The following is a 27,088-nucleotide window of genomic DNA, read 5'->3' on the forward strand; positions in this document are numbered from 1 at the left end:
CCAAGTGAATCTCTGGCAAGAACAACATCTAGAAAGCGCTTCAGTGTTCTCGGCCAAGTTTGAATTCACCCAAGTGAATCCCTGTCGAGAATGATATATGGAAAATGTGACAATGTTCTCGACCAAGGTCGAATTCACCCAAGTGAATCCATACCGAGAGCAACATGAAAAATGTGACAAAATTTGCAGCCTAGGTCAAATTCACCCAAGTGAATCCCTGTCGAGAACGACATATGGAAAACATTATAATGTTCTCGACCAAGTTCGAATTCACCCAAGTGAATATTTGCCGAGAACAACGTCTGGAAAGCGCCACAACATTCTTGGTCAAGGTTGAATTCACCAAAGTGAATCCTTGTCGAGAATGACATCTGGAAAATGCTTTAGTGTTCCCAGTCAAGATCGAATTCACCCTCGTGAATCCCTGCCAAAGAGTAACATCCAAAAAAATGCGTAGATTGCGCCTATTCAGGCATAGGGGCCAAGTGTACCCAGCAAGGTCAACAACACATCGACATGACAAAGAAACAAACTTTTCTTTTTTTAAGATCTTTCACCTCGCTTGAGCTTGGGAGCCAATGTTCTACCAAATACCGAGAGGATGAGGTCCCATAGTGGACTGTCTGCCGAGAACTATCTAACATCTCGACAACTTGGCAAATCATAGACAACCTCTCGAGCAATATACAAGATTAACGACACCATTAATGATTACTTCATAGTAAACACCCATAAATCATGATTAAAAGACAATTGGACTCCATTGGGTCCGACCTAATTATTCGTACAACCAAAAGCTCAACAGAATTACTATAAATAGGAGAACACTCTAAGGTCAAAGGTAACGTAATCATGATCCAAAACTAATATCTTTTACTCAAACCGAGAACTGACTTGAATATCAAAGTATAATTGCAGATACTCATGTCGAGAACCTAATGATAGAAAAACCAAGAACTCAAAGATCGAGAAGTCAAGAACTAGTAGAGAACTTGAAGATCGAGAAACAAAGAAATCAAAGACAAAAAAGAAATAAATATAGAGAAATCCATAAATCTAGACTTGTAATAAAAAACAATATAATTGAAACCAATAAACAAACTAATTATCGAAATTGAAATCAATAGAGAAACAAATACATCAAATTTAACCCACTACATAGATAAATATCCCAAATCTACGTATTTGGCGTTTGCAACCACCTTCGATACATTCTTTTGATTGCAAATACGTCTAATACAACCTTCTAATGAGCATTGTGGTTCATCTTCTTCATTCTATTTCACCATATTTTCATATTTACAAAATGTTTTGTTTTCTATGTTAACTTTTCTAAAACCTGGTAATTGAAGTCCACTAAGTGTAATATCTCACATGGTTATATCTCCTTCTAATTGTCCAATGACTTTTTTACTACAATTAAATCACCTCGATCCACAAATTTGAACTCCTTTAGCCACCAGAAAGTTCACTAACACCCTTTGAAACAAGTAACTAAAACAAACTAAAATGCAGAATTTTAAATAAAGTACTGTAAATAAACTAAACAATACAAAAAAAAAATATTCATTTTGTTTTAAACTAAACAATTTTAAAAAATTTACTTTTTTTTCTATTTTACTTCCACCAAACTACCTTTATTTTCATCTTATTTTTCACTTATTTTCTAATTTTCTTTTCTCTTTCACTCATTTCTTCTCCTTTGTTTCTTTACCCTAATGATTTTGATTTACAGCTCTCATGTTTTTAGTTCTTGAAGCAATAGCAGATACGTGTGATTGTTCTACACGGTTTCTTCTTAATGATAGCTTTAGTTATCAGTGACATAATAATCAAGGACAAAGGTACTCCATTCATAGATACTTGTGAGATGAGAAAAGAGAAAACCATGTGGCAAAAACATGCATTAGCAACCCAATTCATAAAAAGTTTAACCTTGTTCTAGTCACAGGATCAGGAAATCAGCATAACACTTTGGTAACCTAATTTATTTGCAAGGCAAAATCACGTATACATTTTTACTCTTTACAAATCTACAGCCATCCCATTTCTAGATGAAATGAAGGAATCGTTTTAAATGCGTGTAACCTTCTACTCAATTTCCTTTCCTATTGACACTTCCAAGGAAAAATTCCAATAAGATGAACATGTGATGGATGATAAAACTTGGCTGGGATATAGAGTATGCTAGCCTGCAGCTAATAGCCAGAGCATAATTAGGGATGATATTGAAATCGGTAACCAGCTCAAGAAGGCTAAGGCCACTGAAATCTGGTACTTCTGGCATTCCTCTCCAAAATGGCAGTGTCCCAGATCATTGAAGTACAAAACCGTGATGCCAGCTGAGGAAGAAGCTGCAGCTAGAGATAGTGTTGCTGTTACCTGTGGACAGTGGTCAAGAAGACTTTTAAATGAAAGATCATACTTCAGAACTACTGTTATAGGTATAAACCAATGAATAACTAACTAGTAAGAGTACAGGTTTAGGCAGAGGCTAACCCAATCTCCAACTACAAAGAGGCTAACCAGTACAGCATTGTGAAGGACCTTCTTTCTCACCAAGGCATATGCATCCAATAAAGCAAGCACAAAACTCCAAATGACTTGTAAACCCATTGAAGCTATCAAGTAACTGTAATACAGAAGGAGCAGTGGTCGTCAAGTTATCCATGTTCAACATCAAAGCAAGATATAGATCAACAACTTAAGTACATTTCCAGATTATCATAACAACGATAAAACAGTTTTTTCATAGAAAAAAGCATAAGTGTTAGGGTCCAATTGCAACGTATGGAACTGGAGTCCCACATAAGAAGTATAGAATTTTAGAGTGTGGTTTATATGGTCCCGTGCTCATTAATTACTGGAGTAAACTTCTGTAGTGTGTTTTTCAAAAGGTTCTTAGTGTCAAATAACACAGACAAAAACGGTTTTACCAGACATCCTTCCCAATCTCATCCTCACCTCCAAGCCTAGTTCCATTCCCAGCTGAGCTGGACTCATTCTATTTTATTAAGAATTCCACTGTCAGTTCAGGCATTATTTGCATGGAGAACCAAAGCTCGTATAGCATTTTTAGTTCCATATCCTCAATTTTTAGCATCCAACCATATACTGATTAACAAGAAGAGCTTGAAACTTAATGTCAACAAGATAAATTTGAACCTTTCAAGCAATAACCATGATCTAAAGTAATAAACATAGGTTTTAGGGGGCAGAATAAAGAGACAAGTAAAGAGGGAATATCATATGAACATGTCCAATATGGAATCTGATGAACTGAGATAGATTGAGCCTAATGAGTAATCTGTTGAAACAAAAACAATGACCTCGTAGTAATTGTTCAGTGTAAATTGCTTTCCGCATAAGTATGCCAAAATCTTCAAGGGCAACTTGAGTGTAAAAAACAAAATGTATTTGGAATTGAATGGTTAGTAGGTCCATGCTCTATTGGTCTAACAATTTGAAAACCAACAAGTAACAAGAATTGTGCAAAATGCTGCTGATATCAATGAATTGGGAACTTGGGATGCAGTTATCAACCAAAAATTACTAACACAAAAGTGTGATGATTTCATGAGTTTTTGCTAGCCAAACATTGAGCGTCTTGACTGACCACTAAATTTGACAGAAAAAGGTCCCAATAAACACTATAAACTCTTCTAAGTAAGATTGGTTAGTAGTGGTTTCATTGCTGTAGTCAACAATCAAAAGGCAACCCAGAACATAAGGCTTCCACCTACTAGAGTATAGGGAGGGTAAATAAGCTAAAGATAGCCTTAACCCAGCAAGCAGAGAGACTATTTCCAAAATTTGAACTTGTTCCCTCCAAGTTGCAAGGCAGCAACGTGACCATTATCCCAAGGCTCACCCTTCAACAGACAAACAATGAAGATTGCATAGAAATGTGTGTCCGTAAATAGTAAACATTACAGTTTATTGTCAATGCTGAGGATATATAACTAAAGATCAAAGAGGAACAGACACAAAATTACCACTTTTCATGTACAACTTAAGAAAGAAAGATGTTCTGGTGAAATCTTTCCGAGAAGTTAAGAAATAACTTTAATCGGATTGTAGACAGGACCAAACTCACGAAAAAAGATGCTATTTTCATTTTCATCATCCTCAAAAGCATGAAATAACCTTTTGTAAGACATTCAAGTTCAGAAAGTCATTTTGCTAATACCAAAATTTTAACATAGTAAGAGGTAAATTTAGGTCTAACTCATCCTCACATAACCACATAAGATAAGGTTTTCCCCCACTTATATACTGTAATATGACCTTATCTTTAGTCAATGTGGGATTCCAACACACATTGATACCATAGTAGGAAGCCGTAATACAACTCCTTAATTTCATCAATCAATATTAATTTACAAGGTTTAAATATGTATTTAATACCTATAAAATGATTGTGTTTTAACTTTGGTAACTATAAAGTTTTTTCTGTATTCTTAGTAGTCCCTCTATAATTAGAAAACATTGTTTTTTTTTTAATCCATATAAAGTATTTTTCTCTGTTTTTCATCATTTCAATAATTGAAAGCACTATTTTGATCCTTCATCTATTCTATGATAGATAAATAACAAACATATTACAGACCCTAACAACAGTTTTTTTAAAGGTGTGACTTGTTGATACAATGAAATAGTCTCTTGACTTTTCATTCACCTCCTACACAGTCGCATAAAGGATAAAAAACAATGTTTTCAATTTTAGAGGGATGAAAAGATGAAGAAAAAAATTTACAGGGATCAAAATCAAAATACGCTCCTTTTATATGAACTACAAACATATTCAAGCCTTAAGTATAATTATATACTTGCAAACCATGGTAAAGGAACCTTCTATAAATTAACGCAAATTGAGATTTTTCAAAATTTAAACACATGTACTTTTATGATACAAATATATTCTACCAATTAAATCATTTTTTTTTCTGAAATATACTTTTGTATTTTTCACCTGTGTTTAACAGTACCTGCAATATACAGGAAACTTGTAGAGATTGATCAGCACCATGAACACATTGGTCCTGAATTACATAATAAGTTATCCTCCATCAAAATAACTAGTACTAAGTTTCTTCTAGGGGAGACCTGTGTCAATTTCAGTTAAAGGGTAAACCACTGATTAGAGAATTTTTACACAAGTTTGATTCATAACGTGTCTGTTTTCCTGTTTTAGATGTGATTTTTAAAAGCTAACATGTCTGGTTCCACATTTTGGATGTGATTTTTATAAACCAATAGTTAGCTTCTAAATCCCATTCGAATCCTCTTTTTCCAAGCATACCATCCGTCAGGTAAAAATTGTGATTAGCATCTATAGTGTCCAAAAGCAAGCTTCATGAATATCAGATTTCCCAATTCCCATTTCCCAACAATGATAAATTCCCAGAACACATTCATTCCAGTCACGACTGAAACAGGCAAAGAGCTAAACTTGCTTGAAGAAGCTGGATTAACTCATATTACATGCACAAATCCAAATATGAAACCCAATCAACAACAAACAGTTGGCTAACACGTAAGTAACAGTACTGAAACAAAGTCACACCAAAACAGATAAATGCAAGAAAAAGTCAGAAAATCAAAATCTATAAATAATTACCAAAAGGCCGTAAAATTAAAGAAACTTGGAGTGGTAGCCATCGAAGCAATTGATCCTGCTGCAAAAACGAACTGTGACATCCTTAGAGCCAAACCAAGGGCAGTGCCCGGTGTCCCATGAAAATCCTTCATCTTTCCTCCAAATCTAAGATTCTGAATGGCTAAAGATGAACACCCATCTTCATATTTGACCAAAAAGTAAGAAAAAGGAAAGTTAAGAGCCCCAAAGGTAACAGATGGATACCCAGAAAAGAAAAAGGGAAATTGAAATATGGGGTGAACAGAGTGGCTGTCACGGGGAAAACAGAACAGGGAAATCAGAAAGTTAGATTAGATAAGCAAAGCAAGCATGTTAAGGTTGGCAAATGGCCATAGTCAAAAGTGTGACCAAACAGAACAACCTCGGTTGTTTGTAATTGTATTACTCTTTCTTTTCTTTTCTTTTCTTTTCTTTTAGTTATGTTCTGTTTCTGACACAATGAAAGTGAACTCTCACCCACGCCTCCAAAATAGCGTGCAGGTTATTCGACAAAAAGTGTGTGGACCCACTTTAACCCTATACTGTGTTAGGCTCACATATTTCATAAATTCTTTTGGAAATTGCCCATACACAATTCTAGTATGGTCATGTCAACTTCCAAGGTTATGTTTGTTTCTTTACTCTATATTAAGTTTTTTTTTTCTATTTTCTTGAATTTCAGGAAGAAAGAAAAAATTGATGTTATGTTCCTAGGCTGACTTCTGGTTTAACTATGCCCTCATCCAGACAGAAATGAACCAAACTGGTCTCTTCAAAATTATTTTTTCAAATATAGATTAAGTAAATATAAAAATTGTCTATTTATCAGTTTTATTTTATTTTTAACAAAATTACTTCAATAATAGTTTTTATTTTTTTTAAAAAGGAATCACCATAGTAAAGTGCAGCTAATATTGGATTAAGATAAAACAGATTTTCAAATTTAAACAATCTAAGTCATCAATCCTATTATGATCTAGAGTAACCTAATAAGATATCTTAATCTCAAGTGGTTGTAGTTTAAACAACCCTCCATTATTATAAAGAAAACTAAGTTTGTTACAGTGAATCCAGGAATGCATGCTGATCTGATTTGCAGAACTATTCACAAGACCAATACAGCTTGTTACATAATTGAAAGTAGACATCAGTCTTCTTTCACTGTAACTGATACATGATACCTTAAAACATAAGAATAGCATACCTTCAAGACTATGACAAATCCTCCTCTCCCACCACATTGATTTGACCACCTTGAGCAGCCACAGCCACCAAATCCTCGAGAAGTTTCACATCACATCAAATTCACTAAAACTCAAGGGGTACCTTTGTACTTGTTCCCCCTTCACAGCAACCTTTCAAATATATAAAAGTCAAAGGTAACCTTTCCCCTGCCAACATACCAGCAAAAATTGACCAATAGGTATCAATTACAAAGATTATTCAACAAAAATCCTGTTAGTAACGAACACCATTGACATAACATTAATACTTTAAAATTTAAATGATTAATGTTTATTTTCTTTTGATTATAAGAATAGACAAATTTTATACCATAAATTAGTGGGAAGACCCACAGAGTAAAGTTCTTAAAAAAAAGAAGTAGATCAACTAAAGATAATGAGAGAAGAAAGGACACAAAAAAATGAAGAAACTTTGAATTTAACTTCATTAAACTGTATTACAGCTTTTCTGCTGAGAGTTTATGAACTTTTAAACACTACTGGTGGATTGAGGACAAAATGTATATATGAACTTGGGAGCATAATGTAAACTTATAATGCAAAAGTTGGAACAAACTATATTTGAGAGGAGAAAATAAAAGTATGAGAGGGAAGGTACTATTATCTATTAGACTATTAGGAATAGAAGGTAATCCAAGTTACTAAAACAATCTTATTTAAAATGTCCCTAGTGTCTCTATAAGGGGATGGTCACGCAAATAATAAAGCTCTGCTAGTTTGCAAATTTAAAATTTAGAAAAATCATAATTGCAACTTTACAATTGAATGAACCAGACTTAAATCACAAGAGACAACACTGTTTATGTAAATGAAAAGAACTAATCAAAATTGCAAAGAATTCTTATATAAGATAGCTTTTATATTAGATGTGAGACTAGGGAGCCTTTTATAGTCCAACACTTACTGACCATTTTAGATTTCAACATTTACCACCTCTTTGATATATAGACGATGTGGGACTAATATCATAGTGTAGACGATTCTGAAAGAAAAACTTAGTCTTCGCCTTCTTTTTAGACAATATTTTCTATTTCACACCTTTCTTTTTTAATAATGGTAATCTAAACCTTAATGCGCAATGCGGTTTTTTTTTCCTTACCATAATAATACGGAATTCCATTGATAATTTGACATAATTAATAATTATCATTCACTTTTTTTCAGGTCGTTTTTTCTTTTGTGGGAGGGATAAGTTTTGTTTTTTGTTTTCTAAACTTTAAATTGATATTAAACATAATTTAAAAAAAATATGTTTTAGTTCATACGCCTTAAATACTGTTAAAATTGTACTTATATCACTAGTAATTATAAATTAATAAATTTTGATAAAAAAAACTAATAATTAGAAATTATTTATATGAAAATTTATTTTGATTTTATACACTAAATACTCAATTTATTTTTAAAGTATTTATTTCGACTGGTTATGGAGACTAAATCATTTTTTATTAAATTAAAAGATCGATTTTTAATTTAAAGCATAACTCCTTTAAAAAAATAAAACATATTTAAGTCACTAAAAATAAAATAACCTATTTAATTTTGTCAACATTTTATGAATACTAAATATGTCTCATTATTACTCTCCTCCTTATATTTTTGTTTATTATTATATATAAATTAATCGTAAGTCATGTTTTTTCTTTATTTTCCAAAACCTCTCTTATACATAGTTCTCTCTTCTATTTTCTTAGAAGATTTCTTAAACTATTTCTCATATTTTACTTTATTAGATTTTACAAAAACCAATTATCAAAATTTCTTTTACATTTACCAGAGTTATTAGTCAGTTTTACTTGGTTGGATGGACAAACAAATATTTGACTTAATGAATTAATTTGATTTTGGTTGTAGTGATGAAAATAAATTATTGAAAACTGATTTGACGTATGGAGGGTTGTAGTTTATGTTTGGAACTATTGTTATGAAGTGAATTGTGCTCATAAAACTTGAAGTGAATTGTGATAAGCCAAATTGAGAAAATATTTTAGTTGAAGAGATTATGTAAATCTAATATTGCATAAATGAATTATAAATTTGGTTGAAGGTATAGAATGAAAATTCTAGGAGCTTAACCATGTGGACAATTTCATTTCTAATTAAAACTTAATTGAGTTTAATTATATTGGTATGGTATTTTTTTATGTGTTGGATAGCCAAAATTGGATTGAATGGACAAAATACAAGTTTGAATGGAAATGGATTTAGTTTTCATGTTTAAAACTACATGTTGGAAATTGAAAGTTAGGTTGCAAATCTACTTTTGGAGAATTATGATATATAATCTAATGGATCTTACTCAAAGAGAAAAGAGTTAGTTCCAAATCTTTTTCAATCAATGAATGTTAACCAAGAAAATAATATACAATTTAAGTAATTAAATTTTCTTAATAAGTTTAAATTCGCTAATATAAATTAGGTGATATAAAATACAATTTCTTCATGCATTTTGCATATATTTTCTTCAATATTTTTCTTTTGAGTACTAGTGAATTAAACTTTGAGTGGCTATTATCATAAATTGGTTCGTTTATGACAGGATGTAATTGAAAGTTATACAATATGAATAAGTAATAACTAGAGTAATATTATTTTTATTTTTATTTATATATATGGTGAAGGAAGAAAAACACTGAAAGTTTTGTGTTAAATGAGAATATTAACCAATTAGTTCTTAGTCCCACACACATAGAATAATTAATAGCTATTTACATTTAACAAATATCAAACTAATTAACATCGTTAATTGTAAGTTGCATTTTTTTTTCTTTTGCTTCCTTAAGAAATTACCACATGCATTAATAAAAATATCATCTTTCTAAAATAATCATAATTTAATAGTTTTTTGTAATATTGCACTAATTTAATCAGTCGAGCTAATCTCGTGAGACATTTTAATGATATGACTCTTCCAACCATCACTTAAATAATACACTACATTTCAATAATTCAAGATAATAAAGTATTTTTATTTAAATTTTATAACTTAATAAGTTCCGAATTACATTTCAATTTTGGTAGTGTTCAGTGTTCGTGCCTAGGATTTATAATGTATTTCTCATTAAGTTATACAATGTATCGAAGTAAAAAAAGATTCCCTTAAAACCAAAATAAATAAAAAATTAGGGTTGCCACACAAATTTCTAAGGTTAAAAAAACCTCAATTTCATCTATTATTAATTCTAAAATCAATACTAAACTTCATTAAGACCAGTACATTTCTTTTACCATTAATTCTAAAATCAATATTAAAATTCATTAACACAAGTACACAAATTTCTAAGCTAAAAAAAATCCCAATTTCATTTATCTTTTAACTTTAAAATCAATATTAAAATTCATTCATATAAGTATTAACTTCACGTGTCAATGTGTTTACATCACTTAAAAGGGTGACAAGCAGTTTTACAAGTGTTACATAGAAACTATATTTTAACATCAGTTAGACCTCTTGATTTGATAATTTTGAATATCTATATATATATATATATATATATATATATATAATAATAATAAATGATAAATTTATAATGAAATAATAATAAAATTATTAAAATAATACTTAGTTGTTAAGTGAAGGTAGAAAAAATGTTGGATTTCAAAGTATCAAGATCCTATTCCATATTATCAATTTGGCTCTTACATAATATAATTAAAAAAATATTTTCTACTGCCACATATTTTTTTTTATAAAAAATTTCATGGATGGATTGTCTTATAATGTCAAAATATTGTTTTCGATTAGCTTTAGTTGTACTCCCATTCCAAAAATATGAATATTTACAAATTTCACAAACTCATAACTACTAGACAAATAAACTCATCTTAAGAACTAATAATTTAGTTTTAATTTATGAGGTCAAAGGAATTTACCAACCTATATCAATTTATGATTCAATGAAAAAAACAATAAAGAAAACAAATTAGTTTATTACCTCGATAATAACTACAAGTTGAGTGAACGAGATAGGATTCAAAAACACCAAAATAACTCCTATATCCCCATATAACATTCAAAAATCAAACCCTACTAAAATTCTCTACTTCCTCCCCTTTCTCAATTAACAACATGCATCAATTTCTTATCAAGGTAAAATACGAAGATTGAAGAAAAGGAAAATATTGTTAAGTAAGACAAAACTTGAGATTGGTAATTTACATTCTACATTAACTAGCTTATAGATTCTTTCATAAATGGATTGAGAATAAAATTTAGAAGGTTTTAGAATGGATGAAGAAAAAAAAATTAGAATAAATCTTTTCAAATTTTATATATAAAAGAAATTTTAAACTTTTTTTATTACCATACCTTAAACCTATTAATCTCCTTTTTTTTATGTTTGGAGGTACAATAGTATTTGAGTCCGTCTCAATTTATTTTTTATTATTCTTATCATTATAATCTACTAATTTTACTACATATCTTCTCTCAACTAAAATATAAGAGAAATAGTTTTTCACTACAAGAATAATAAGTTTTAGCTGCAACAGAAAGCGTGGGTCACACTATTTGCGTAGGTTAAGCCTACACAAATGAAGAAGAAAAAAAATAAAATAAATAGTGTAGGTCAAACACACGAAAAATCCACACACTTCAAGAAAAAAGTAATTAGTTTCCACATATTTGCGTGGGCCAAATGTGGACGCATTTTTCGTCGATCAAACCCACGCAAAACGGATGCAAACTTAAAAAAAATAAAAATTATAATAATAAAATTTTAAATTTTTGAAGGTTTAGCCCACGCTATGCCTTTGAAGCTAAGTCCCCGCTACTTAAATGTTTTGAAGATTCAACCCACACTATGATTTTAAAATTAAAAATAATAAAATTATAATTAATTTATTTCTGAGCGTGAGAAATAAGAAATGTTGTTGAAAAGTGGTACTGCTGAGCGTGAGAAAGGTGAACGTACTGAACATTTCTTTCTCCACAAAACTTCTTCTTCTTTGACCCTTCTCCGGTGACCGTGCTTCGACGTGCGACCGTGAACATTCATCCTCCACTCCTTCTTCTTCTTTGACCATGACCGTGCTTCGACCGTGAACGTGAGACCGTGAACGGTGAGTTTCGCATTTCTTCCTCCATTCCTTCTTCTTCTTTGACGACCATTAATGAGTAACCCTAGGTTCTTGATGTAGGTTTCCCATATACTTGCTTTTTCTTACAATTATGATGCTAATTTGTGTAACCCTAGGATGATTTTTCTTCTTACATGTTGATTTAAGAGGATTCTAAGAGGATGCATAGTGGACATTAATTAAGCATAACCAAAGGCAATTCATGTTGTTGCTTCACAGGCCTTTCCTTATGGGTTAGGAAAAAGAGTGTCGTGTGGCAAGAGAGTATAGAACTATGAAATGATGGTGTGAATGTAATACTGCATTTAAATCAGTGTTAGTGTGGGTTTGTCATAGAAGCATAGGCTCTTAGTTGTTTCTATATTAGGATGAGCAAAGAATTCTTGCACGGAACAATCTTCACAGGGGATTAATTCTGCAACAATAAAAGTATGCTTTGGTGCTGGCACTGCTGGAGTGATATGGTTCGTGAAGCATAGCAAGTATGTTGGGTTAAGTGCCTAAAATGGGTTTTGGTAAAAGCATGGATGGAGTTGGTAATGATGGTGTAGTGAGCTGTTTGGCAAGATAGTTGTTGCATATTCTGCTCCTTGAATTGCTCGCTGCCATAGTCTTTGTTGTCGATGTATCTTTAGGATGTTGCTCCTAGTGGCTTTGGTCACATGCTCTGCTCATTCTACAGAGTTTTACTGCATTAAGGATGGGTGTAGGTGTTTTGGAAGAGCAAACTTGATGAGAATCAAATAAAGGAGGCTTTTTATTAATGAAGGGAGAGGTCATTCACCTACACATTTGAAGTTCTTCCTTCTAGTCTTTTCAAAATTAAAAGAAGACATAAAATAAAGAGAGGATCAAGCCTAAAGCCAAAGAAGTCTACAAGCCTTCAAAGAATGGGCTTCAAATAAATATCTCTCTTTATAGTTTCTTTTATAAAATGTAGAATGTTTAAATATATAGTTTTTAGGAAGGTGCTTAGAGGGAAACCTTAGATACCTCTTTTGTAAAAGCATCTTTAGGCATTAGTTTAGAATTTTCTAGAAGGTCACTCTTCATGCTTAACTTTAGGTGCTAGAAATGAGTAGCATGCAAGGGACTTTTGGTTAGCTTGTTTTGTAAGCTTCATGACCAGCCCTTGCTCCTATAAAAGGAGGGCTTAGGTCCTTCATAATGCAGATTTGGAAATTGTAATAGAGAAACTCTACTCAAATTGAGAGAGAATTGTGAGAACTTTGTCTTCTCCTACACCTTGTCTTATCTTGAGTGTCTTGGTTCTCTCAAGTGGCGGCTTCCCACACTTATCTTGGAGCATTCATACTTCAAGTGGCATGTTCATCAACCAAGTTCTTCAACCACATAAGTTTTCTCTCTTTTCCATCTAGTTCTTCCATTTCCATGTCCATATGAACTCCAAAACAAGTGTAGTTTCTTTTAATCGGTTCATCTTCCTTTTCTTACACTTTTGTTCGGTTCTTTTCAATTTCTCACTGTTTTAATTCGGTTCAGTAGCTTCTTTTCATGTTTTGTTCGGTTTCAATTGCTTTCTTTAGAGTTTCAATCAGTTCATTTACTTTCTTGTTCAATTTAATCAGTTCAATTGGCAAGAAATGGAAGTTCCATGTGAGTTTGGTGTTTGGTGCAAGTTTTGGTGAGTTCTTGAAACATAGAACATTGATCCATCTCTATAAAAGTGCCTATTCAATCTCCAACTCAAGTTGATTCCTAAGAAGATCAAGAATATTTCTCTTATATGGCTAGTGGAATCATATCATGTGGTATCATGAGTTTATATGGAAAACTAGATGTATGACAAACTCAAAGATTAATGAATAAAAGACAATCAAGAAAATAAGGAACTCAATGAAAAAGTACGCACACAAAATAATACCTAAAGAAAAGCACTAGAGTAGATGAAGAAAACAAAAACAAGCTAGTGGAAAATATTTTTTATGCAAACTGTGCTTGATGTTCACTGATTTAACTGGAATGATATAGAGCGAACTGGATGATGAAATTTAAACCACAGAAACTTCAAGATTTTAACTCAATAATGGCACTGGAATTACTTAAAAACAGTAAGTCAATTAATTGAGATAAATTTTTTAAAATCGCTGCCAGATTACCGTATTTTTTTCGGCAGAATTGTACACTTTTTGTATTTTATTTATCATTTTTTGTGTACTTTGAATTTTTGAGTACTTCTTTTTTCTATGCTTTTATAACACTTTGAAGAACACAAATCCATAATTTCAGAATTTTCCAGTGAGTAAATCAATTGCAATAAGGAAAAACAGTGAGCACGTTTTCAGAAAACAAAGGAATCCTAACAGAAATGAAAAACAGAATTAAGAACTAGCAAAGACATAATGGAAAATGATGTATAGGAACTTGTATAGGTCTAAAATACAAGTATGAACTCAATTCTAAAACAGAAAATGCACTAAGGATCAAGATACAAATGCAGAAAACTGTATTACACCAAAGCAAGAAACAAAAAATGCAATAAAAGTACTACAAGAAGTGATGACATTCTTGGAAAAACATAACTATGACAAAACTTGTATGGATTCAAAAAGGAAAAAACACAAACACTTGGTAGGCACAATTAAGAAAACAGCAAGAATACTCAATTATAATCCTAAAAACAGAAAAGAAACGACAAGAAGATAGAGCTCTTGAATTAAAGTGCAACACAACTCAAAAATTAAACAAGAACACACCTAAACTCATGATACCACATGATATGATTCCAATAGCAAAGAAGAGATGATTCTTTGACATTCTATGGAATCAACTTGAGTTGGAGATAGCTTAGGTACTTTTAATAGAATTGGATCAATGTTCTATGTTTCAAGAACTCACCAAAACTTGCACCAAACACCAAACTCACATGGAAGACCCATTTCTTGCCAATTGAACCGATTAAAAGATGTAAAAATGCAAATGAACTGATTAAATTGCATAACAAATGAAATGAACCGATTAAAATGCTTCAAAACTGAAATGCACCGAACAAATCCAAGGAGAAAGAAGATGAACCGATTGAAACATGAAAATAAGCAAGAACACCGAATAGAAAGCAAGAAAGGAACCTAAGACATGTTTAGGAATTCAAATAGGCACGGAAATGGAATGAGAAGATGGAGAAGAAAGAGGACTTATGATGAGAATCAAAAAGATGTTATCAATAGAAGAAATGGACAAGGGCCAAAGCATTTAAAGTTCTTCTTATTAGTCTTTGCAAAAGATGAGGCCCAAGCCCAAAGCCCAAGCCCAAGCCCAAGAAGGCCCAAGCCCAAGAAGCCCAAGTCCAAACCATGAGGGGCAAGGCCAAGCACTAAATAAAAGAGCATCATAAGAATGACTCTTGTAGGAGGTGTGGATATTAAATAAATAGGTGTGAATGTATTAGAGAGAGTCACTTTGTCCATGTGACTTAGTAGGGGGTGTAGGTGTAGTTTTTAGGAGGTGTCATAGTAGAAAAAGGTCACACCTCCCATGTGACTTGTTTTTTTGTGGGAATTTCAAATGAGTTTTATTTGAAATTTCCCACCTATTTTTCAGCACCTCTAGGCTATAAATAAAGGTGCTTAGCTTGTACAATTCATATTGGAATTTTATAGTAGAGAGACTATACTCAAATTTGGAGAGAAATTGTGAGTTTTGAGTCTTCCTCTTCTTTGCCTTATCTTGTGAGCTATGGTGAGCTTCAAGTGGTGGCACTCCATCACTTATCTTGGTTCAAGGTTCCAAGTGGCGTGAATGGCTTCTTCCAATTCTCAAAATCCAACAAGCATCTTCTTCTATAAGTGTTCTTCTTCCCTTTTCTTCAATTTTCCATTCGGTAGTTTTGATTCCTAGAGTTTACTTCTTTTTCTACCGTTTAATTTTGTGTTTCCAGCATTGTGTTCTTAATTCTGTTTTGGTTCAGTAGCTAGCTTTTAAATTCTGTCCAGTTTTAATTCTTGTTCTTCTTTCCTTTTGTTTTGATTCAATTTGACAATACGTGGACTTCCATATGAGTCTTGGTTGGTGCTTAGTTTTGGTGAGTTCTTGAATTTAGAACATTAATCCAATTCTAAAGTAAAGTGCCTTTCAAATCCAGCTCAAGTTGTTCCTAAGAATGTCAAGAATCATGTGTTCTTGTTGTCACATTCACATCATGTGGTATCTAGAGTCTAGGCTTGTTGTTGCTTAAATTTTGAGTTGTATTGCACTTTACATTTCAAAAGCTCTTTAATTCAAGTTGTTTACCATTCTGTTTTAGGATTTATTTTGAGTTTTCTTGCTGTTTTCTTTTGTTACACCATGTGTTTGTGAAAAGGACTCTAGCACTCATTGTTCATATGAGTATGGCTGCTCTTTTGGAATGGCATTCTCCTTCCTAGAGCTGACCTTAAGCTTCCTTTCACTTGTGGTTATATCTTGTTATATGTCTTTTAATTTTGTAATCATGTCAAGTTTTGTCTTAGTCATGTTATTCCATAATTGTCATTACTTCTAGTAGTACTTTTATTGCTTTAATTGTTTCTTGCTTTGGTTTACTTTCTGTTTTTTGAGTTTATTGCTTGATCCTTTGTGCATTTTCATTTTTAGATTTGAGTTCATGCTTGTATTTTCATTCTATACAAGTTCCTTTACACAATTTCCATTATGTCTTTGCTAGTTCATCATATTGTTTTTCATTCCTAAATAGGCTCCTCTGTTTTCTTACAAACGTGCTACTGTTTTCAATTTACTGCAATTAATTGGCTCATAGGAAATTTGTGAAAATTTGGATTTACATACTTCAAAGTGTTACAAAAGCATAGAAAAAAGAATCACTCAAAAATTCCAAGTACACAAAAAATGATAAATAAAATACGAAAAGTGTACAATACTGCCGAAAAGAATACGGTAATTGGGCAGCAATTTTGAAAAAATTATTTCTCTCAATTGGCTTACTGTTTTTACCTCATTCCAGTGCCATTTTTGAGTTAAGACATTGAAGTTTCTGTGGTTAATTTTTCACATTCCAGTTCGCTTTCAATCGGTACAGTTAAATCTGTAAACATAGCACAGTTTGCTTTAAAAAAAAAAAATTCCAGTAGCTGTTTTCTGTTTTCTTTAATCTACTCTAGCACTTTTCTTTAGGACTCTTTTTGTGTGCCTTCTTTATTCATTGAGTTCCTTATTTTTCTTGATTGTCTTTCATTCATATTCTTTCTAGTTTGTCATACATTACTCTCTGTTTTTGGTTTAGCTTTTATTGTTTACACCTTTTTCTTGCTTGTCTTTTTGTTCTTCTTAAAAGTTGTGTGGAGACTTGTTCTTAAGTAAGTTGGTTTGCTGTAACATATTTCACTTGAAGCTACTCCATTTCACAAGCAAGGCTTGGTTGAGGACAGAATATTTTCTTGGAGTGGTTTGAGTGCTTTCTTGGGCATTTTTCCAGCAACCTATATCTCACTGTTTTTAATTGTTTAACAAGTTTCTTTCACTGTTTTGTTTTCTGTTTTTGTGTATTTTCTGCTCATGGTTCATTTCTCTAGTGGAGAGTCCTCCAAACCGTGCTCACCACAAAAGGCAGCCCTTTATGAGGACTTAAAGAATGCCAAGCAATCCAATGCTCACTATCTTGAGGTGATAAGGAAGATGGAAGCACGGCTCCAAAGTTTGGAGTTAAACCGAGAAGAAATGCATCAAAACCGTGAGAGAAGAACTCCTCCTCCTAGTCGGCATTCTTCAAGGCACTCCCATGGTTATTATGAAGACAATCCAAGGCCAAGACATCATCACCATGAAGAGAGGCGCCAACATGTGGCTGGCCCTTGTTCTCCTAATGTAAAACTTCCTAGTTTTAGTGGTGAAAGTGATCCCAATGTATACTTAGGATGGGAGGCTAAGGTTGACCAAATTTTTGATCTAAATGGGGTTAGGGATGAGCATAGGGTTAAGTTAGCTTCTTTAGAATTTTTGGACTATGCCATGCAATGGTGGCATCGATATCTCATGGACATTGAACTACACAAGAGGCCGCCCGTGGTCTCTTGGAACGATTTGAAAGCTTGTTTACGCGCTAGATTCGTACCCCCACACTTTAGGAAAGACCTATTGTTGAAACTCCAACGGTTTCATCAAGGCGCGCTAAGTGTGGATGATTACTTTAAACAATTAGACACGCTTTTAATTCGAGTTAATATGGATGAGAGTGAGGAAGCTAAGATAGCTAGGTTTGTGAGTGGCCTTCGAAGGGACATTCAAGACGTGGTAGAGTTACAAGAATATTCTTCTTTGGAAAATGTGGTGCACCTTGCTAGTAAAATTGAAAATCAACTTGCAAGGAAAAATGCTTTCAAAAATTCTTCCAAGGATAACTACTACCACTCTTCTTGGAAAAATAAAAATAACTCTTTTTCAAATATCCCTTCTAAGGACTCTACTTTCAACCCTAGAGAGTTTAAGCCTTCCACTTCCAATTCTAGGCCTAAATCACCACCTAAATCGTCTAGTAAGAAGTGTTTTAAATGTTTAAGCTATGGACATATTGCTTCTAATTGCCCTACTAAACGAACTATGTATATGCATGATGGGGTAGATAGTAGTGAGCATGAGTCCGAATCTTCTAGACATTCCTCACCTTCTAGATCCCCAAGTGAGAGTGAGAGTGAAAACCCACATGAGGGTGACCTATTAGTAATAAGACGCATGCTTGGTCAAGTTTTAAAACCTTTTGATGAAACTCAAAGAGAAAATATTTTTCATTCAAGGTGTCTTATTAATGATAGAGTATGCTCTTTGATTGTGGATGGGGGGGAGTTGTGCGAATGTGGCAAGCACAAGAGTGGTAGACAAACTTGGATTACCTACCATCTCTCATGCCAAGCCCTACAAATTACAATGGTTAAGTGAGGTAGGTGAGATTGTTGTTAACAAGCAAGTCCTCATTACATTTTCTATTGGTAAATATAAAGATGAGGTCTTGTGTGATGTTGTCCCAATGGAAGCCACACATATTCTTTTAGGTAGGCCATGGCAATTTGATAGAAAAGTTTTTCATGATGGCTTTACCAACAAAATGTCTTTTAACTTCCATGGGCACAAAGTCATTCTTAAGTCTCTCTCTCCAAAGGAAGTTCATGAGGACCAAGTTAAAATGAGAGAAAAGAGAGAGAAAGAAAATGATATAAAAAATTCCAAGAGAAGCCTTCTCATGTCCACACAACAAATTAAAAAGGTAATAGTTACTCAAAAGCCTATTTTTTTAGCTATTCCTAGGACTATTGAATGTGAGTCGGCTAAGGATAGTCCCACATGTTTGGACAATTTGGTAAAAAAATATGAAGATATGTTTCAAGATCCTCCTAAAGGCTTACCACCTCTAAGAGGGATTGAACACCAAATCGACTTCATGCCCGAGGTTTCTTTACCAAATAGCCCTGCATATAGGACCAATCCCAAAGAAACTAAAAGAGAAAATGAAAAAACAAATGAAGTACATGATAAACCGAGTCATAATACCTTCTCAACTAATTCAATTTTGTTGACTCGTGCTACGCCTACAAGGTATCCTTCTTCATTGTCTTGTTCATTACCCAAGGTTCCTACTTATACACCATATTGGATGAAGAATGTTAAGGATGATTTTTTCATACCTTCTAGTTTTCCAAATAATATCATTTCTAAACAATCTTTTCCAACATGGGCTATGTATAGGACATCTTTTTCTGAACTCCCAACATTTCAACGTACTAAGTCATGTTTGCCTATTTCTTCTTGTATTCTCTTATCTAATTGCAAACTTACTTTGTTTTATGCAGGAGTACTGAATTCGTGGACGAATTCTCTCCAACTTGGGGAGTATGATGAGAATCAAAAAGATGTTATCAATAGAAGAAATGGACAAGGGCCAAAGCATTTAAAGTTCTTCTTATTAGTCTTTGCAAAAGATGAGGCCCAAGCCCAAGCCCAAGAAGGCCCAAGCCCAAGAAGCCCAAGTCCAAACCATGAGGGGCAAGGCCAAGCATTAAATAAAAGAGCATCATAAGAATGACTCTTGTAGGAGGTGTGGATATTAAATAAATAGGTGTGAATGTATTAGAGAGAGTCACTTTGTCCATGTGACTTAGTAGGGGGGTGTAGGTGTAGTTTTTAGGAGGTGTCATAGTAGAAAAAGGTCACACCTCCCATGTGACTTGTTTTTTGTGGGAATTTCAAATGAGTTTTATTTGAAATTTCCCACCTATTTTTCAGCACCTCTAGGCTATAAATAAAGGTGCTTAGCTTGTACAATTCAGATTGGAATTTTATAGTAGAGAGACTATACTCAAATTTGGAGAGAAATTGTGAGTTTTGAGTCTTCCTCTTCTTTGCCTTATCTTGTGAGCTATGGTGAGCTTCAAGTGGTGGCACTCCATCACTTATCTTGGTTCAAGGTTCCAAGTGGCGTGAATGGCTTCTTCCAATTCTCAAAATCCAACAAGCATCTTCTTCTATAAGTGTTCTTCTTCCCTTTTCTTCAATTTTCCATTCGGTAGTTTTGATTCCTAGAGTTTACTTCTTTTTCTACCGTTTAATTTTGTGTTTCCAGCATTGTGTTCTTAATTCTGTTTTGGTTCAGTAGCTAGCTTTTAAATTCTGTCCAGTTTTAATTCTTGTTCTTCTTTCCTTTTGTTTTGATTCAATTTGACAATACGTGGACTTCCATATGAGTCTTGGTTGGTGCTTAGTTTTGGTGAGTTCTTGAATTTAGAACATTAATCCAATTCTAAAGTAAAGTGCCTTTCAAATCCAGCTCAAGTTGTTCCTAAGAATGTCAAGAATCATGTGTTCTTGTTGTCACATTCACATCAACTTATGTGGTTGTAGTTCTTGGTTGATGAACACGCCACTTGAAGTGTGAATGCTCCAAGATAAGTGTGCAATGCCGCCACTTGAGAGAACCAAGGCACTCAAGATGAGACTAGGAAGAGGAGAAGACAAGTTCTCACTACACTCAATCACCAATTTGGGAGAGTTTTGATACTACAAATTCCAAATCTGCATTATGAAGGACCTAAGCCCTCCTTTTATAGGAGAAAGGGCTGGTCATGCAGCTTACAAAACAAGCTAACCAAAAGTCCCTTTCATGCTACTCATTTCTAGCACCTAAAGTTAAGCATGAAGAGTGACCTTCTAGAAAATTCTAAACTAATGCCTAAAGATGCTTTTACAAAAGAGGTATCTAAGGTTTCCCTCTAAGAACCTTCCTAAAAACTATATATTTAAACATTCTACATTTTATAAAAGAAACTATAAAGAGAGATATTTATTTGAAGCCCATTCTTTGAAGGCTTGTAGATTTCTTTGGCTTTAGGCTTGATCCTCTCTTTATTTTATGTCTTCTTTTAATTTTGAAAAGACTAGAAGGAAGAACTTCAAATGTGTAGGTGAATGACCTCTCCCTTTATTAATAAAAGCCTCCTTTATTTGATTCTCATCAAAACTTGTGTTACCAGTTTAGTTTGGGTTAGTATTGTTCTAGTTTAAGCTTTTATGTTTAGTCAGTTTTGTGGTTTGTAAACGCGTTGGGATGAGAAATTAAGAAATGTTATGGTAGGGAAAATTAATTGAATTGTTAAGTGATTAAATTTGGGTACCAGCTACCTTGTCAAGGTTATGTTTCATTTATTAGTTAACATCATTGTTGACATGAATCATAAAATATTGAGAACTCCAATGAAGGTAACTTATTAGGTTGAATATTTAAGCAAAAATATGGTACCTGATTGATTTTATTCAATGGGAAGTTAGAAACATGGGGTGAAAGAGGGGAATGTGGATAAAGGCATTGGGGTCATGGCAGTGGAGAAGACAGAAGTTTTGGGGTCAGTTATACATAGCACAGTTAAGTTTTGGGGTCACTACTTTGGTCCTGCAAAACTCTTGATTTCACCTTGGACAGCAGCAACCACTGAGTTAACTGGAAGCACTAGCACTTCCACGTGTAGCACCCTGCATCCCTGCAATTTGATTATGTTGTACTTGCATAAACAACAAACAAACATTAGCTAAAAGAATTCTGGCAGCTGCTACTTGTTGCCTTTGTGCTTGCTCCAACACAAGCATTTCTTCAAGACAGTCCCAACTTAAGTTTTATTTGCCTTGACACCAACACAAACAATTATAACATCATTGGCAACATATGACCCTTGAGTGCATCCTGCTTATATAAAAGATGTTCTTTTTCTCAGTGGTGTATTGGATTTGTTAATAGAACAAAATATTCTCTTAAACTGAGTTGGTACTAGATGATGTCTGGTTTCTATTAACAGCTTTATGTTTTTATTCTATTTTGGTTAAGTTAGGGCACATATCTGGTTGATGTCGTAAGTTGCAACTGATTATAACAAGCAATTTTCGCAAAATCTAAAACCATATATCCATGTCTTTTGAATGTTATACGTGTTTTGATTATTTTATTGTATGTTCAATTGTTTTTGTGAAGTTATTCCATTGAACTACTCATGTAACGATCAAATTGGAAACAAAGTTTTTCCTAATTTTAAGATTCTGCGATTAACTTTTTTTGGCCACTTGGATCCAAAACTTGATCCCTTGCACAACAGCTCCAAAGTATTATGATATTAAAGACCAAATAATTAAAAAAATACTACCACTAAACCCTAAACTCAGTGTGGTGAATATATTTAATTTTTTAAATCAAGATGGAATGGGTTAACAACTTTATTGATATATTAATAAAGTTGTGGAATGACACTCCCTCCATATTGACCACAACCACAGACTATGCTTTCACAAGACCACTCCATATTAGGAGCCAAGCTGCAACACCTCAGTAGTACCTCTGAGTCCTTCAACTTTTGGTGACCCTTTACTGCATACCAGTGTTTTCCATATCAGTCATAAGCATATCCCACCCCTGCAGCAGCCACAAAGTTGTGTCCTCCATAGTGCAAATTCTTTACACCAGTAACTCCGTAACACTTCCTCCCCATCAACACCATCCAGCTGTATCAGATTTAAGTTTACAACCTCCCTACAGGACCTTAGATTATGAAATTGCTTCAATTTACGTTAAAATATTTTTATATTAGATGATAGCATGATTGTACTTGTTCATAATAACTAATTAGACTTATAGAAAAGGTAAAGAATCATCAAACTTTTTTCTACAGGTTTTATTGCTAATAAATATTTCATGTATTTTTTCTTATTGTTTTCATTTGTTTCTCATTTTTTGTAGACTGCTTTTGGTATATGAAGAACTTATAATCTACTGGGCTGCCGATTTTAATTATTAATTCATTTGGTTCTACCTGCATTCGAGTACTCTTACACTTAAAATCTGAAAGAAAAATTTGTTTATGCTTACAGGTTAGCTGGTGACTCTCTTAAACACATCCAGTGGTAAGCCCTTCAGGTCAATTTTGTAGTTTTTCTGTTGAGATAAGTATTTAGGTTTTATATATCTTGTAGTTTTTCTGTTGAGATAAGTATTTAGGTTTTTCTGTTGACAAATCTTGTGGCTTCACAAGACCGTCCAATTAAACAAAAAAAAATTGGTTTACAGCCAATTTATTACCAATATTTTGAGTTGAAAATCACTTTACAAGTCAAAACTGATTTCACTCCATTGTGATATGGTATGATAGTTTTGTTTGATAATTCTTATATATCACTACTCATAGAGCGGTGTTATATTGGCTAATAATTTCATCACTACTATATACATATATTCTATGCAGAAAAATGGATCGAAGATGGATGTATGAACGACTTGATCCTTCAAGGAGACTTAGCAAACAATTCATTACTGGAGTAAGTGAGTTTGTTTCGAAGGCAATGGATCAAACTTTTTATACTACAGAAGGAGGGATAAGGTGTCCTTGCATAAAGTGTGTCTGTGAGAAAATTCTTCCACCATCACATGTGAGGGCTCATTTGCTACGATATGGTTTTAAACCTAACTACACAGTTTGGGTTCAACATGGAGAAGAGATGTCAAGTGAGGACAATGTTGGTTATGCATCCAGTAGCCATGGAAGAACGAAACCAGTTGATAACATTGGTTCAATGACCAATATGGTGTATGATGCATACATGCAAGAAGCAGACATAACAATTCATTATGATCACATGGACAACGACGATGAATATGTAAAAGAGTCACCTAATGCAGAAGCCCAAAGGTTTTATGATATGTTAGCAACTGCAAATGAACCCATTTATGATTGTGCCACCGAGTCAAAATTATCAGTAGCCATCAGACTACTAGCAGCTAGAACGAATTGGCATACACCTGAAAAATGTTTGGACCATTTCATAAAATTGTTGGTTGATGTAGCTCCCAAAGACAATTGCATACCAAAGAACTACTACGAAGCTAAAAAAATTGTGTCAAGTCTTGGGTTGAAAGCCCAAAAAATTTATTGTTGTGAAGCTGGATGCATGTTATATAACAAGGATGACAACCTTTTAACTGAATGCAAATTTTGTCATCTTCCTCGATATTTTCCTCCTAAGGGTGACAAGTGAAGATACAAACAAATTCCAAGGAAGAGAATGTTTTATTTGCCAATCATCCCAAGATTACAAAGATTGTATGCATCAGTAGAATCTGCTAAGCAAATGAGATGGCATTTTGAAAACAAAAAAGAAGATGGCATACTGTGACATTCATGTGATGGGGAAGCTTGGAAGCACTTTGATAAGATATATCTGAATTTTGCTATAGACCCACGACATGTGAGACTTGGTTTATGTTCCGATGGGTTCACTCCTTATGTCCAAGCTTCAACATCCCCATATTCTTGTTGGCCTGTATTTCTTACTCCTTATAATTTGCCCCCTGAAATGTGTATGACCAAACCATACATGTTTCTAACTTGTCTCATACCTGGCCCAAATAACCCAACTAAAAAAATAGATGTCTACTTGCAACCTCTTATTGATGATCTTAACCAATTGTGGAATGAAGGTGTAATGACATATGACATCTCTACAAGAGAAAACTTTGTCATGCGAGCTTGCTTGATGTGGACAATCAATGATTTTCCAGCTTATGGCATGTTCTCAGGATGGGGGACTAAAGGGAAATTAGCATGTCCCCATTGTATGGAGGACACGAAAGCTTTTACATTACCACATGGTGGTAAAAATAGTTGGTTTGACTGTCACCGTCGATTCTTGCCTACCGATCATCCATTTAGGAGAAGCAAGAGGAGATTTACGAAAAACAGGATTGAGTTAGATGGGCCTCCTAATTTCCTAAATGGAGAGCAATTGTGGGAATTTATTCGAGACTTTCCAAAGGTGACTGATGGTCCATTTGATACCTTATTAGGGTATGGACAATATCATAATTGGATAAAAAGATCAATCTTTTGGGATCTGCCATAGTGGAAACACAATTTGTTAAGACACAATCTTGATGTTATGCACATTGAAAAAAACTTTTTTGATAATGTCTTCAATACTGTGATGGATGTCGAGGATAAAACAAAGGACAATCACAAGGCAAGAATGGATGTTGCTGAATTTTGTGGACGTGGTGACTTGGAATTGGTTTAGTTACGAAATGGGAAGTTAGGAAAGCCAAAGGCAAACTACACTTTCACAAAAAAAGATGCAAAATCAATTTATAAATGGATTATAGAATTAAAAATGCCTGATGGATATGCCTCTAACATTGCCAAGTGTGCAAACATTGATAAAGGGAGTATGCATAGTATGAAAAGTCATGATTGTCATGTCTTCATGGAGTGTTTACTACCAATTGCATTTCGTTCATTACCAGAATTTGTTTGGAATGCGATAGCTGAAATAAGTCAATTTTTCAGAGATTTATGTTGTAACTCTTTGAGGATAGATGATTTAATTCAAATGAAAGCGAATATTTCTATTATTATATGTAAATTGGAAAGAATCTTCCCACCAGGTTTCTTTGATTCAATGGAACACCTAGTTATTCATCTTCCTACTGAGGCAATACTTGGTGGTTCTTTCCAATACAGATGGATGTATCCATTTGAAAGGTAATCACTCAATCCTCAGTTTTATTGTTCATAATTATTGTTCAATACTTAAAACTTGACATGTGGTGTAGGTTGATGAGAGATGCAAAACGATCAGTGGATAATTTAGCAAGGGTAGAAGGTTCAATATGTGCATTCTACTTACACCGTGAAATAACTTATTTTTGTTCTCATTATTTCCAACATGTAAGCTTGTTGTCAAATACAAGTTTGAGAAATGATCCTCGGACTAGTTCAAATGAGGGAGTTGAATCAACATTATCCGTTCTCAACAAATGTGGTCGTTCCTAGTGGATCATGCAAAGAATATTGGCTAAATGATGATGAATATCGTTCTGCCCATGTACATATCCTCATCAATTGCAATGAAGTTAAACCAATACTTGAATAAGTTAACAACAACAGAATTTGTATTGGTTACGTTTAAATTGCAGTTTATGACTGATTACTTATTTATTTCAAGGTTATTCTTACAAGTTAACAACAACAACGAAGAGGGTTCAATGAATATACATAGACATTTTCCAGAATGGTTTAAAAACTACGTAAGTATTATTTAATTTAACAACTAAGTAAGTGTTACTTAATTTAACAACTACGTAACTATTTCGTAGGTTTATGATGAGAGGAATAGGGTGATTGACCCAAACATGAAAGCATTAGCTTGGGGACCTAATTCATCTACAACATCGTGGAACATGTACTTTGTTAATGGATACAAGTTCCATACAAAGTCATGGAGTGAAGGCAAGAAAACCACAAATTGTGGGGTGCATGTAAAAGGTGTAACAGAAGGAGGACAAAATGACTTCTTTGGCGTCATCAAACATATTTATGAATTAGAATATCTTGGTTTGAGTAAGAAGATTCCTCTTTTCTTTTGTGATTGGTTTGACCCAACCAATAATAGAGGCACCAAAGTTCATTCAGAATATAACATTGTAGAAATCAAGATGAGTGGAAGATATATTCCATATGATCCCTTCATTCTTCCACAAAAAGTAAGACAAGTTTACTATGTGCTTTATCCAAAGATATGTAGGAACTTGCGTGGTTGGAGCGTGGCAATCACAACAAAACCCCGAGGTCATGTTGAAGTTGATAACATACAAGAT

General features: G+C 33.5%; 1 protein-coding gene and 1 pseudogene across 1 annotated transcript; one reads left to right on the forward strand and one right to left on the reverse strand.

Annotated features, from left to right (window-relative positions):
• Positions 1-1,891: 1,891 nt before the first annotated feature.
• Positions 1,892-6,118, reverse strand: LOC137828519 (CASP-like protein 5B3). Its single transcript, XM_068635127.2, has 3 exons — positions 5,621-6,118; positions 2,500-2,632; positions 1,892-2,382 (listed from the first exon to the last, which is right to left on the reverse strand). Exons 1-3 carry the CDS (start codon positions 5,749-5,751, stop codon positions 2,188-2,190), a joined length of 459 nt encoding a protein of 152 aa, XP_068491228.1. The 5' UTR covers positions 5,752-6,118; the 3' UTR covers positions 1,892-2,187.
• A 17,200-nt stretch (positions 6,119-23,318) lies between these two features.
• Positions 23,319-26,364, forward strand: LOC150025885 (uncharacterized; annotated as a pseudogene).
• Positions 26,365-27,088: the final 724 nt, after the last annotated feature.

Source organism: Phaseolus vulgaris, chromosome 7 (genome assembly GCF_051622355.1).
Source record: "Phaseolus vulgaris cultivar YP4 chromosome 7, ASM5162235v1, whole genome shotgun sequence".
In the NCBI taxonomy this organism is placed as follows: domain Eukaryota; kingdom Viridiplantae; phylum Streptophyta; class Magnoliopsida; order Fabales; family Fabaceae; genus Phaseolus; species Phaseolus vulgaris.

Excerpts from the sequence above, each read along its gene's own strand:
- LOC137828519 (XM_068635127.2), bottom strand. The coding sequence starts at position 5,751 with ATGAAGGATTTTCATGGGACACCGGGCACTGCCCTTGGTTTGGCTCTA. Across the intron at positions 2,633-5,620 it reads TTTAATTTTACGGCCTTTTG|TTACTTGATAGCTTCAATGG; the intron begins GTAATTATTTAT and ends TCTGTATTACAG. Across the intron at positions 2,383-2,499 it reads TCTTTGTAGTTGGAGATTGG|GTAACAGCAACACTATCTCT; the intron begins GTTAGCCTCTGC and ends CACTGTCCACAG.